Raw genomic sequence first — 14,062 nt, 5'->3', positions numbered from 1 at the left:
CCTATAATTTGTTTTAAACTTGAATAATTTACTTTTGCATTCTTTTTAGAAATGTATGTGTATATAATACATCTGGATACAGATACATTTTTTTGCTTAACACAAGTCTCACAGCATTTCCTCACTATATTAACAACCTACCTGATGAGCCAAATCCACCAAGTGCAGAGCCGATAGCTGCTCCTAAGGAGCTGCTACTTCCAAAGCCAAGAGATGTGCTTCCTGGTTGGCCAGGACCATGTGAAAAAAGGGAACTGCTCTGGGAGTTATTGGTCAAAGAGTTACTGCCATAAAATGAATTGGATTGTAGGCTACTATTTGTTTGCTGTTGCTGTTGTTGTGGCTGGGCACCAAGTGGCCGAAATAGACCGTTCGTGGCTCCCGTGAGATTGTTTGCTGTTCCTCCAGCTGAAGCAGCTGCAGCTGTAAAACACATGTTTTCAATCATAATTACTCTTTCAAACATTTCTGACTGAAAATGGACTATTCAGATCTAAATTGTATTTTCTTGAAGCCCTCTTAAACAAGCAGAAATTCACATATTAAAGGACTAAAAGAGACTTTATAGTATTATACAGTCTTAATTACCCGAGGGAAAAAAGGAAGACAGCATATGTTGTAGGCTAATCAAGCCTGTAGAATGGTTAATGCAATTGAGGGAATTTTCACTGTAAACATATAAGACATTACTGTTTACTGAACTGTACTTTTATATCCAAAGTTGCAACAGTAGAGTTGCGGCTAAGAGTTATTCAAAGACATCTTCAGCTACTAATGTCAGAAGTGAGTTCTGCATAAAGAAAGAAGCTTACAGATTAACTTAAAATTTAATTTTCTGAACAGATTAATTTAATCTGGTGTTAGTATTTTGGATTTTAATTTAACAAATGAAATAAATACAATGGTTCAGTAAAGTAGTACCAGACCTTATCACTGATAAAAAGAGAAAAAGAAAACTAGAGACTTTTGATATAACTAGTTCTCCTCTTCTGCTGTCATTCTATAGTTTTTTTTTTTTCCTTGCCACACTTTTCAGGAGAAAGTAGTTTCAGGATAAAAGCATAGCAAGGCCCCAGAGCACTCCATCATCTTCTGCCAGGCCGAAGCAATGAAATGATGCTTCCTAGAGGACACCATTTAGGAGACTGATGAGAAGTGCATGTTATATGCATGGGGAGAGGAAAGGGGAAAATGTTCATATCTGACAAGCAACAACATTTGCAGAAACATGCCTGTATATGTATGGGGAGAGGACTGTAAATTTGAATTAAAAAAGGAAAATTACATCTCTGAGAAACAGCAGTCTCTCTCAAAGAAAGGGAGGTGACAGAGTAAGAAAGAGAGCATGTATGGTATATCTTTCACAACTAGCAAACTTCACAGATGCATACAAAACACATCAACAGTATCAAATATTAATCAACCAACATTACTGTTACGATTCGGTACAAAAGTGGAAGAAACCTCCATGCAGGCTCAAATACTTACCTGCTTGTGCTGCTGCAGAACTGATTATAACAGGAGTTGAGGCCACTAATCTGACTGGTGCTCCAAGGCCAGTTCTCGCTCCGGGGCCTACTACTAAGGCACCAGTCTGATCGTAATAGGCAGTGGGAGCTAGTACTTGATAGCCTACACAACACAGAATACAAGAATTAGTAGTACAGCTAGTCTCACATAATCAGCATTTCTTCTCTCCTTGAAATATTCCAACAACGAACTGCAAGGGGGAAAACAGTATTTCTGCCATACTGCCTTAGAATGTCAACTGGACGTCAAAAGGAAACACAGCAAACATCATAAAACAGTGTGACAAAATCTTACTTAGGAATGCTCTACATAATTTTTTAAAACTAGAAGAACAGCTAATTTAGTAGTCTAAAGTTGAATTTTATTTTCAAGGTTAACAAAGTAAGTTCCTAACACCATAGTGAAAAGGTACAGGAACAACACAACTGGCCATATTTGGATCATTAGCGAACCAACTTCTTTCAGTGATTTAAAATATTCCACATTTCTCTTGTACTCCTTTGTATATGGAAAAGGTATTGAAATCTGTACAATTAAAGGGATGAACTAAATGCAAGTTTGGCAATACCATACATTACCTTAGTCACACTTAAAAGTCCATCTACAAAAACATATTAGGAAAGGAATGCTATATGTGCAGGAATACCTTGGACCAGTCAGTTTCACAGAAAAAAGGACTGCAATTCAAGTATAGTTTCATTCAGTTGACAGTTAAGAGTTGAAACTGGGGGAGAAAATGGAGAAGGAATTGAAAAAGGAGAAAAGCAAGCAGTAGGAAAGAAATCAGGATACAAGATATGAATGAAGGAAAGCAAAAGATACAAAAAAAGAGCAAAACAAAAAACCTTTAATTAGGACAAGAGCAAGAGAATTAATTTTAAAGCTCTAACACTTATAATGAAGTGGAAGAACTGGAATAAGAATCCCTAAAAAAATGGAAGACAAGAGCTAGGGTAACCTAAGAAAGGGTGCTGACACTGAAAAGATAACATCATCTAATTTTTAAGCTGACTATGCTTATAAAGCAATAAAACAAAAGTCAAGAGAATTTCAGTGTTCCTCCCATGTTCAAATATATACTAATGCTACTAAGAAAAAAAGATTGCAAAAATAACACATCTACTTTTGTACATGTAAGAACAAAGACTTTGCATACTACTTTAAGTCACTTTCCATGTATGTTCAGAACCAGGTCTAGCAGAGTTCTCTGTGAAATACATTGGACCTGAACATAAAGACCTAGGCCTGTAATTCCAGATGAGTACCTCAATCACCAGGCTTTAAAGTCATATTTTCTCCGTTTGAATTTCTAAAATATCTGTGTAATCTCTTCTGCCTAGATGTCTTGCTCAAAAAAAAAAGAGCTGGAAACACCATCTTCCTACTGGTCTGGTGGTTACGGTACTCTGCAGGGAAGCCAGAGACACGAGCCCAAGTTCTCTTGCGCTAAGGAAATCTGAAGATACGAAGGAGACTCAGATAGTAACTGTACAGGAGAGGAGTGATGAAAATCCAGATATTTAGGTTCAATTCACGGTTCTGGTGATGAATGCACTATATTGGTTATGAAAACTTGTCATTACTATCATTCCAAACTTGTTTGTTCTCACTGCTCACTACTTGTTTTGCATTCCAGGTGCATCTACCTTCTCTTTCCCACCAACAGGACAGGAAGATGGTTGTCCTCCACAGAGTTTGTCTGAAAGTCTGGCTCATTAAAAACAACCAAAATAGGTTCTTATAATTGAACTGGTTGGGAAATCTTCGCTATAGGTGCCACTGCCTCTTCCACCTACAAAACTGTGCTGTGCTGTTCTATCAACTTCACCACTAAGAAAGGTTGCTACATTCTCAAGGTAGGGAATGGTGAGAGTGACCGCTGTCTGTTTTACTGTATTTCTGTAGAGAACACAGCACAGAATATTAGAAGATTAGTGACACAGTAGAAAAGCTGTTTATAATACCACATACGTTCCTGCATACATTAGCAATGTTTAATTACTAGTACCTCCATCATTTCTACTTTCACTCATAGCACGTTCAATTGATAATACCATGTTGGTCCTGCCATTTGTTACTGCTGTATCATATAAAACCACTTCTTCAGAACCCAGAACTGGCTACTACTTACCAGTATTTACTCTGTCCATCTACCCTTTCAAATGTTCAAACCCACAGATAATGCCATAGCTGCATAAAAAAAGCACTGAGCATATATTTACACCCTTGTGCTCATCTGAAACTAATACACAGGATTTTATATGACTTCAGGCCCGCAATGCAAAATACTTGGGGAGGGGAACACAACCAAAGATAACTTACACAGTATTGCATTAATTCAATGTACTGGGATTAATACTAATGCAGTTTAATACATTAATTTTAGATTTTTCTACAATAATTGACTAGTGTGACTGCTGAATTTAAAAAATGGAAGCAACCTGCACTTGCTCTTTGCATTATGAAGTGCCCAGTTACTCTTGATACTTCCTTGCCCCTATCTTATCTGTGATGCCACCCACAAACAGGTCATTTAAAATTAGTAATAATAAGCTAAGTCATTAGCATCAAAATATCGTCCATCACAGAAGGTTCAAGCTATGCATGAGAACTGATGGGTGCTTCTACATTTCTAATATCTGAAATTAATACATTCTGACCTGGAACAGGAGGCTTCTCGGCCTTCTACTCAAATCTACTAGAACAAAGCAACGTAAGACTATTTGTGAAATTGCTGCGACCTTGTTAAGTGCATCTGCAGACTCAAAGGTATAAAATTATTTTCTTTGACATCAAAAATACAATTTCAGAGAGAACATCTCAGATCAGATTAAATAACTGAAGAACAGCTCTCATAGCAAAACTTAAAACTTAAGCTTTCCCTTCCTTCACTGTATTCTACAAACTTTGCACCCCACCCCAAAAAGGTAAGCACAAAGATAAAACCTATTTCCTAGCCTTTTCTCTTATCAAAGATAAGATGGTGACTTGCCAGATCTCCTCCCGTTTCAGTTTTTATTACCTCTCCATCACATCATCATCTCCCTGTGGCTGTGCAATTTCCCCTCCAAATTAACAACTATCAAAGCTCATTTCAGTGCCTTCACATTCAAGTTTACTGTGGTCTTCCACTGCAACTGAAGAACGAAAACATACTCTTCGTTTCCTAATCAGTTCCTAATCACACAGTTCATTTTAGAATTCAGTTGCTTTATCTACACTTACTGCCTCCAGATCTGTGAGGAATATGAAAATAAACAATTTGTTTTACACCAGTACTGTGCTTTGCTGAAATGATTTCTAAATGTCTCCAAAACCACAGACTTTGAAAACTTTTCACACTAACCTTAAATGTTCTTAAAGAATGAGAAGAAATCTGTTCTCTTGGCTCGTGCAACCCATTCTTAGTGCTGCTCTTATCCATCCAGTAATTTCTTCAGTGTCTTTCACTGGATACTTCACACTCTCTTCTCACATTTTTGTATGTAATACCACAAAGCTCTGCCCAGATCTCCTACTCCCTTTCCTCTATGCAACTTCCCTGGCTGATGACACCCAAACGTATGTCAGAGTTTGTCACTTCTCGCTACTCAGTTTAAGTTAACAGATGTGACACTTCTTACTGCCAACTCAATTATCTGCCCCTTTTAACACTACCATCCTAACAGCTCTCTCTCTCCCCCCCCTCCCACAAGAGCATAACCTGCAAGTCACTGTAGAGTCCTCTCTCCCTATGTAGAAAACTTAGAGCTTTTCCCTTCTCAATATTCCCAAGATCCAATTATTTTCCACTGCATACAGATTTGAAAATTTATTCAGCTCTTAATTTTCCATCTTTCCTTAAATGCTGTAGTCTTCACTTCAGTCTCCCAAGCTCACCAAAACCTGAATCACCATAATCTCGTTTGTTCTGACAAAGATATGCACAGCCTTATCTCTGCACTTGTCCTCTCAAAACCAAATTCAGAACTTGCTAACCTACCAGTAAACGATGCATACTTTCTGTAACCATTGTAACTTTGCCAATACTGTAACTCCCTGTATGTCTGCCACAATGTGACTTCTATTTCGTACTATCCAGAGGCAGAGAATGCATGACCCACTGCAATGTCACACTCCAAATTCCTCCAGGTAATTAAAAAATGCAGTGCCAATAGACAGAAATTGTTGATTTTAATGTTTTATACATGCTTTTCAGACAACTCAATTTACATGCCCACCTGCATGCTACATGCACCATTACAGCCAGTGCTAACCGCTTCACTTGTGTGAATTCAATAAAACTACATTGCATCTGACTGCCAATGCAGTCAATGAACCCTCTGGAGGGATTCAGCTGACCCGCTGCCAGACAGCTATTTTAGGGTAAGCTGAGCAGCTCTGCAGCCTCTGTACAGCAAGGGCACTAGGGGAGATCTCCACTGAGCACAACGGCTCCTCAGACAACTGAAGTCACATGCAGATTCCTGAATCTGGATGACTAAGCAGAGTCCAGCATTGTCTGTGATGAGGACTGGTTTTATTTGTAGAAAAGAATGTATACTGATCATATTATGATGAAATCAGGAGTACCCTCTGACTTTCGTCTTGCACATTTATTCAGTCAGAAACTGTCTGGTTTTCAAGAATCCTTGTTACTAAAAGACTTGCTAAATTAGGACTGGAACAATTTTAATGTAATTGCACAACTCTAATGTAAAATGTATTCCACTTTTGATGGTTTTAAAAAAGAACTTGAGTTTTCCTGCAAAGAGACTTAAAAAAACATTACATGAAAAGTAACCTGGATTTCAGACACTTTCTCTTTGCACTTAGGATGAGATATGTGCCTTAAGTGCTACATGAATACACCTCCCTGAATAATACAGAAATACTTGAAATATCAAATTTGAAAAATAAAACAATCCCACAGTTGGGATAGCTCATTAATTTCATCCATGAAGGCTGTGGCAAGGAGAAAGCAGCTAAAACAATTTAAAGACAGCAGTATGGACAAGTTGAATAATATGCTCTCATTTATTAGCTCACAGTGAAGCCAAACTACAAATATTCTCTCTGTAAAGAATATTCAAAAACTTGAAACTCAATTTGGACCTACACTTTCTTGTAAAACATCTAAGTCCACTGAAACAAGAATTCCATACGTTTTCTGCTTGTTTATTACATTATATGTGTTGTTCAGTAGTTACTACCTGGGATTCAGTTAATCACATTGTGGTATCTAGATGTAATTTAGTCATCTCGACTCAATTCTATAGTAAGTGAATAGAAAAAGGCACCTCTGGAGCAAAACCCACTTTATCCTAAATCAGGTAACTAAAATACAGGCAGATGAATCAAGACTAAAAGTTCCTATTTCTCTTCACTAGCTCTAAAAGGAGCCTTTAAGTATCTAGCTTAGATACAGACATCTAAAACAGTGTAATGATAACCATCTAAAATGGCTTGTTTATTTCATCATCCTATATCCTTCTCCACCTAAAAAGAGGAATCGCCAGCACTCCCTGTGACTCACTACAAAACCATCTTATGATGACTGAGGAAATAAATATCCTTTTTGTTTATATTTTGAGCCCCATTCCCTGTAAGAGTGTAGTCAGTAAGGCTGAAAGCCAGTTGCACACAATTCCTATTATAAAACACTCTGAAATACATTTGTTCACATGAATAAAGTTCTTCTCTGGCCACCCAGGCATGTAGCAGATGGGACAAACAAGCAACCTACAACGGAAACTGAATAAAGAGGTTCCTGCCCTCACAGAAAAACTCTTGGGCCTTGTGGAGGAGGAAAAAAGTCTTCAAGTCCAATCTTCACAGGACAGGTTCTTGCATTACTGAGTTTCTGTATTTGACCATTCAGTATTACTTTCAATCATATGTTTGGAGAGGGGGTGTTTTTATGGCTTTTAAGAACCACCCTTAGATTACTTGAGAGATACTTTTTGAAAATAATGCTCTTTTTACATCTTCCAAAAATGAAGTCACAAATTTCCATTGGGTCAAGGTCTCAGATGTTTCTCTGACTCAAGCTAAATGTCACAGGCTTTTTACAAGGCATGGACCACTCCAGTCTTAGAGCTCCAGGTCCAAAGCAAGAACACATACCCCTCAAAGCACACAAAAAAAGGTATAGCTAAGCTTTTGAGGCTTCTGCAAAGATGTTTATACAGCATCTCTGATATGTCTGTTTGCAGGCCTTCTCCACTGCTTTGGTGAGGTAGAGACATATCTCTTCACATGTCCTGCGACAGAACACTGCTATTTTCTCATTTTAGGTGAAAGAGAAAGATGCTAAAAGCAGAAGATACTACTGCATGAGAAGAAATAAAAGTGGCATTTATAAAAGAAAACAGAGAAGAAAAAAAGAGCCAGTCTGTTCCCCAGCTAGAGATGTAAAATCTGATTGTATGAGACAAAGTGCACAGTCCAGTCCCAGGGCATTCAGCAACAAACTCACTCTGACTTCTACAGGTTGTGAGGCACTTGACAGTAGCACTGACAGAGGAGAGAACCTGTACAAGTCAAATGCATTTGCAGCTACCATTAACATTATCCAACTTAACTATGTAAAATCTTAACCTTCATACTGAAGAATGGTGAAGTATACTTGCTTTATTTTTATTTATTATTCTTGCTCGGGTAATTGTACCAAACACTTAAAAATTATGCTGAACACCCATTGCACATTTATGACACAGGTACCGAGACTCAGAATCACCATTCCCTGGATAAGCCAGAAACCACGTATGCTAAAAGGATCAGAGGCTCTAAGCTTGGGAGTGCTTCCACTTCAAGCATGTTGTGATCTCCAGAGATGATTAAGCAGTAATTTTCTTTTAAAATTTCCTAATTTTGAATTCTGAATTTTAGATTTTATTATTATATGCCACAAGCAAAAAATTAGTTCAGAAAGACAAACTCCTCTTCCATCAGAGTAACCAGACAACTCATGATCTTTTAAGACAGTATGTAGTTTCTTCATTATATATGAAATTATCCTGCAAAAACCTATGATACTCCTTGTGCATACATTCGTAACAACAAATACAGAGAAAATGCTCCAAATAAAAAAATGCTAGAGGAATTTCTGTGCTCTAAGAATCCCGTGCCAGTGTTTTAATCCAACTGAACAATGCAAAACTATATAAAACTCAATTCTAAGCAGTTTATCATAAACAGAACAGGACTTTGATAGTTAATCTGTTATTAGATAACACCAATATTTTAACTTTCAGTGATTCTCTTAATCCACTGATAACACACATACCTGGCATGCCTGTAGCAAGACCCTGACCAAAAGCCAAAGCTGGATTTGCTGCTGCAGCTGCTGCAAGTGACTCTGCCTGCTGCCCTTGCTGACCCTGGCTGGGAGTAAGTGGGCGCTGAGTTGCTCCAGCACGCAGAACCTGAAAAACACCAATACAACACCCTTTCCTCAAAAGGTAAGAAAGCAAGCCCATTATATGCTAAAAAAGGTCTAGAACAGTTGCTTTACATATTTGACATCACTTAGCTCTGAATTTTATTTTGGGAATACTCCATCTTACTAATTTCAAGGATATGTACATACAAAGAGTAAAAGGCATAAACTATTTTACTGACAAATGTGACAATAAAATATCCACCCTGCTCTGGACGTGGAAACTCATGTATATTCCATCAATGGTAATGAGTACAAACTAAGGAAGAAAATCTGTAATAGTGATACATTTATGATCTGCATTATTTGTTAACTGAACACCTGTCCTTCCCTGATAAATGCATTTGTTTACATTAATTTCAGGCAATTGAATGATTTAAGTCCGAATACTTCAGAGCTTGCCTAAATAATTAACTCATCTAAATAATTAACACTACACTGCCAACAGTGCTGTAAAAAAATGCACCCACCAAGTTTTAAGAATTCACATAACACTCCATCACCATGCAATACAAGCTTATTTTATTATGTTCTCACAGCATACCTCTGGGAATCTGACTCAAAAGCAACCTAAATTCTTTCAACTACTCTCTTACTCTTGGTTAAAATCTTTTCCAGGTCCAAAACAAGAGAGAAATACAATTTACAATATAACCCCACAAGATATCTTACATGTAATTTGCATAAATTGGATATTAATTTTATAGAGAAAGCAAGAACAACACTGGAGAGATGATATACATCAGTTGCCAATGCAGTTCACTGATGGCAATGATCAGTAGGAAGAAAGATTCACCTGAATATTAAAACAGTGATGAAGCTACTCTGGAACTTCACGGTAACTCAGAGTCACTCCTAATATTAAATTTATAAGAATAGCATTGAAATTAACCATATTGCTAGTAAAAAAAAAAAAATAAAATTTACAGTCATTCAAACACAAGATCATTACAAGATTTGGGTTTTTCATTTGTGGAAAAAGGCCATTTGTTTGTATTGAAAGATCATATAATGGTTTTAAAAACACATCCAGAGTAACAATAGAAAATTAGCATTTTTTTAAAAGTTAAAGAAATGGCAATTTCAACAAGTTCTCATAACAATTTCTTATTCTTAATTTACCAAGGCAAAAATAATATATGTCACATGGTGATGTTGTAATACAATAATTCTGTCACAGAAAAATATGCAGGGCAATCCTTCTTCCCCATGAAGCAACAAACTACTGACACCACCTTTATTTCCCTGCTTTTTAAAGAGACAAAGAAAAACGTGTAATATTCCATTTTCCAGCTAGTAAATACAAATGCAGCTTAATTTTTTCCCAAGCTTAAAAGAAAAAAAATATCCTCCTAAATTAATAAACCATCTCTTTTCATTCCCTTACGTTAGCTTTCTGGATTAGTTTTTAACTTTAAATTACTTTTTGAGTAATTGTACAGGTAGCATTATCTAGCCATAAACATAATAGCACAGGAATCTGGATTAAAGAAACTATTTTTAATTTTTTATTTTAAAAATTAAGACTGTAAAATAAGTTGAATATTCAGTACGCAGCAAGTGAATTTTTAAAGACATCAATACTCAGCAACGTAAAGAAATTGAGAATTTTTAATAGTCCTTTATTATTTGATACAACACATCATCTGAATTATGTAATATTTTCTAGAAGCTGATCCTTATATACTGAAAATGTTAAGGTAAGGCTTTGAATGCACGTCTCCTTTTTATGAAGAACATACCGGCTGCTGTCCCTGTTGTGCCTGTGAAGCCGCTTGCTGATTTGCCGTGGTATTTGCTGCTGCAGCTTGCTGCTGAAATAAATTGGCTGGATACACCCCCCATGGAACACCATAATACTGAGGCGGAACCACAGCAGGACCTAAAACCAGAAAACATTATTATTCCATCTACTGCAGCTAGTTAAAATAATTGTTTATATTCTTTGTGGCATCCCTCATTGATCTATCTTCTAAATGTCAAAAAAGAAATCAGTATTAAAAAGAAATTAATTCCCATATTAGCCAAAATGATACATAAACACAAATGCATTAATTTGAAGGATTCACATCAAACCATACCTTCTGTATGAAAAAATAAATACCCTTGCGAGACTCAGGTGACAAAGAAAAAAAAAAAACACAACTTAAAGTGATCAAAGCTTGTATACCAAAGAACACTCAAAATCAGCTTCCAGGGTTGGAAAAAAGATCATTTCAGAACATCACAGAATGAACCAAATTCATCCTCCTGACAGTGATACACTGAGACTTGATCATCTATTATTCCTCCCGTCTGTATGCTTCCTTTGCTTATAAACACAACTATTGCCTCTGCCTCTCCTGTCTACTATGTCACACTATTCAGAGTGGGCACACTTATCTCTTCCAGTCTATTGATAAAGAACTTATAGAAGAATAAGCTCGCTATATCATTGTATTGTCCATATAATGCATGACATATACACATTTATTCTAGTTCTTTCTATTGCCTTTCCTGTGAAACCATCAACTGGAGATACAGGAGTTTTTTTCAAAATGTTACGGTCAGGTCTGAGCACTAGCTGGGATTTGAATACTCATCAGTGTTGTTTCACAGCAAAATCTATTAACTTTTTAAGATATTTTCCTGGGCTTGGGGTTTATCTGTTGTCTTGGCCTTCTAGGACACTGGAGACCATCTTTATTCTCATGCCCACTGGGAATGAGAAAACCTGGAATTAGAAAATTAATGCACCAAGTAAAAACATACCAGGAAAGGCTAGCTGTCTTATCTTTTGAAAATAATACATACTACTACTGTCAGATGAAACCTTATTAAGGATGAACATTTTTAGAACAGAAAAAAACCTACTTGTTGCATACAAAAGTCCAGTGGAAAGAAATACTCAGAATCCATATATAATAGAAACTGAACCCCTTTTACATTTTAGTGAAAATTTTCAGGACAGCAATATTAATTTTCCTATAAGTCCCTCGTTCCTAGAAATATGCTTACAGAGAATAAACAGGATGGATTTCAGCTTTTTTCTAATTTAATTCAGTAAAATTATCAAGATAGACACTAGAAAGTGTTCAGTTACCTGCTAGGGTAGCTGCTGCAGCTAATCCAGCTGCAGTGTATGGGTCAGTACCTGGAGGAGCAGCACTGATAATGTATGGGTTTGGCACAAAAGCAGCTGGAGCCAAGCCTGCTGAGAATACGCCTGCTACAGTAATAAACAGAGTTTAATTATAGCTAGCATACTTAGCAAGCATCATCGTATTCAAACCAATGAAATCACAAAGCATATCTGTTAAAATCAGAACTGCTTGTACTTCAGAAGTTTCAAGAGCAGGTACACCACTACAGAAATCAACATTTTTATGTCTTCTCACCAGTCCTTTCTTACTAATCCCAAGCCCTAACAGCTTTTTTTTGCTGGATCTACAGACTCCAAGGAGATTTCTCTTGTGTGTATCTAACCCATCCTTATATGAAGGGGACTATGCAAAGCAGAATTTACCTTGTCCAACTTTAACTATCTAAAGTTACACTAGTCTTACAACTAAATCTGTATCAGACAAATCATCGAGTGTCTTAAGTGAATCAGCCAGACAGATTTGTATCTCTAGCAGGTGATTCATTCTCTTTTCACTGACAATAGAAAAAAAGTCTAACCAGATAGTTTAAACCAGGTATCTGGCTTTTAAACAGCCAGTTATGAGATGCTAATCTTACTTTCAAGAATCCAAATTTGATACAAGGATTGTAATGGAAGGAGACAACTGAAGAAGCTCAGTCAAACAAAGCATAACTACCCAGAGTTTCCCCTGTCAGTCAGGTTCATGTAATTTCTCCAACACCGAGGCACTAACTAGTGCAGCAAGCACAGCACATCAAACTATGTTCCTCCTTCCAAATAGGAGGCTTCCTGCACATTTCCATTAATATGCGTATCAGAAGAGGCTGCATTTCAAAGGGGTAAGATACAGCCGACTGCTCGGTCAGCACTTTATAGGAAGTAGGGGCTTCTCTGCATCTAGAAGTCAAAGACAGGCAGAAGACAGGACTTGTGGACTCACACAAACAGCTCAATCTGCCATGCTCCCAGCATTAAGACTGTATTAGTCAGCTACGTCACACTAAAGAACTGCCACTTTTAAACTCCAGCTATAGGCTGCTGTCTGAACAGACCTCACAATCTAGCTAAACAGGCCGATGGGAAAACTTAACCGTCACTGTATCGCAGGAGAACGTGGACACATTCCTTTGGAGATGCTGCTTCCTATTTCTGCCTGTCCTGCTGATTGTAAGAACTCTTTCTCCCTCGCGGAGGAAGGAGATAGATGCACACAGTTTAACAGCCTAGTGGTGGGGAGTGGGATGGGTAGGAATTTGAAACCTGCCCTACAGTGTCAGAATTTGAGGAGCTCCCTTCCTTAAATAAGGAACTGCTTCCATGTGCATTCAAACGTCCCTCACCCTAAACACACAGCTTCCCCAGAGGCAGATGAAAGTGCTGTCAATGAAATAAAGGCTCCTTGTTGGGTTGCCAGCACACTAAGAATTTTATGCATTTAATTAATTCACTGAAGTACTTTAAAGGGACAGGAAAAAAAATGCTTGCTAAAAAATCAACTGCATCACAAAGATACCTGCAAGAATAAAAAGCTACCTGTTTAAAAGGTGCCATTAACAAGGAAGAACGAATTAATCAACACAGAAGTTTGATTTCAAAATCCTACTATACAATGGTTTTTAACCAGATTATCGAAAATATTAAAATGCAACAGAATAACAGAACTGCATATTTTTGTTATTTTAGTAAATAAAGTTAGTGTTTCTACCTCTACTTATAGCAGAAAAGTTTTTTTTACTTTTTCTTCCATCAAAATTCAACTATTGTGCTATACAAGCAAAAATACTTTTTATTTTTGTATATAACAGTTCAAAGTAGGCAAAAATTTACACAACAGAAAACTTTCTCTAAGGACAGGAAAGTCTCATGCAGACATTCTGAGTAGTTTTCAGGCGAACTGCTAAAATGGGCCAATTGATCAGTATCAGAATACTGTGGGTAAAACTGAAAGGATTATACCAAAAGCAAGACACCCCCTTTTGCCAGGAATG

The 14,062-nt window shown here is 37.1% G+C and overlaps 1 protein-coding gene across 5 annotated transcripts in view; it reads right to left on the bottom strand.

Moving 5' to 3' along the window:
• Positions 1-14,062, bottom strand: part of PUM2 (pumilio RNA-binding family member 2) — a 65,116-nt gene that overhangs the window by 22,393 nt on the left and 28,661 nt on the right. For 2 of the 5 annotated variants that reach the window (XM_009701175.1, XM_009701177.1), the window contains 5 exons: positions 12,033-12,158; positions 10,693-10,832; positions 8,798-8,936; positions 1,489-1,632; positions 142-423 (listed from right to left, as the gene is read on the bottom strand). In XM_009701175.1, the coding sequence (XP_009699477.1) occupies positions 142-423; positions 1,489-1,632; positions 8,798-8,936; positions 10,693-10,832; positions 12,033-12,158 (831 nt within the window). The remainder of the gene's footprint in view (positions 1-141; positions 424-1,488; positions 1,633-8,797; positions 8,937-10,692; positions 10,833-12,032; positions 12,159-14,062) is intronic. The other 3 variants (XM_009701178.1, XM_009701179.1, XM_009701176.1) reach the window with 2 other exon arrangements.

Source organism: Cariama cristata, unplaced genomic scaffold (genome assembly GCF_000690535.1).
Source record: "Cariama cristata isolate BGI_N322 unplaced genomic scaffold, ASM69053v1 scaffold9905, whole genome shotgun sequence".
NCBI lineage: Eukaryota > Metazoa > Chordata > Aves > Cariamiformes > Cariamidae > Cariama > Cariama cristata.
This window is presented reverse-complemented; position numbering and strand designations above follow the sequence as displayed.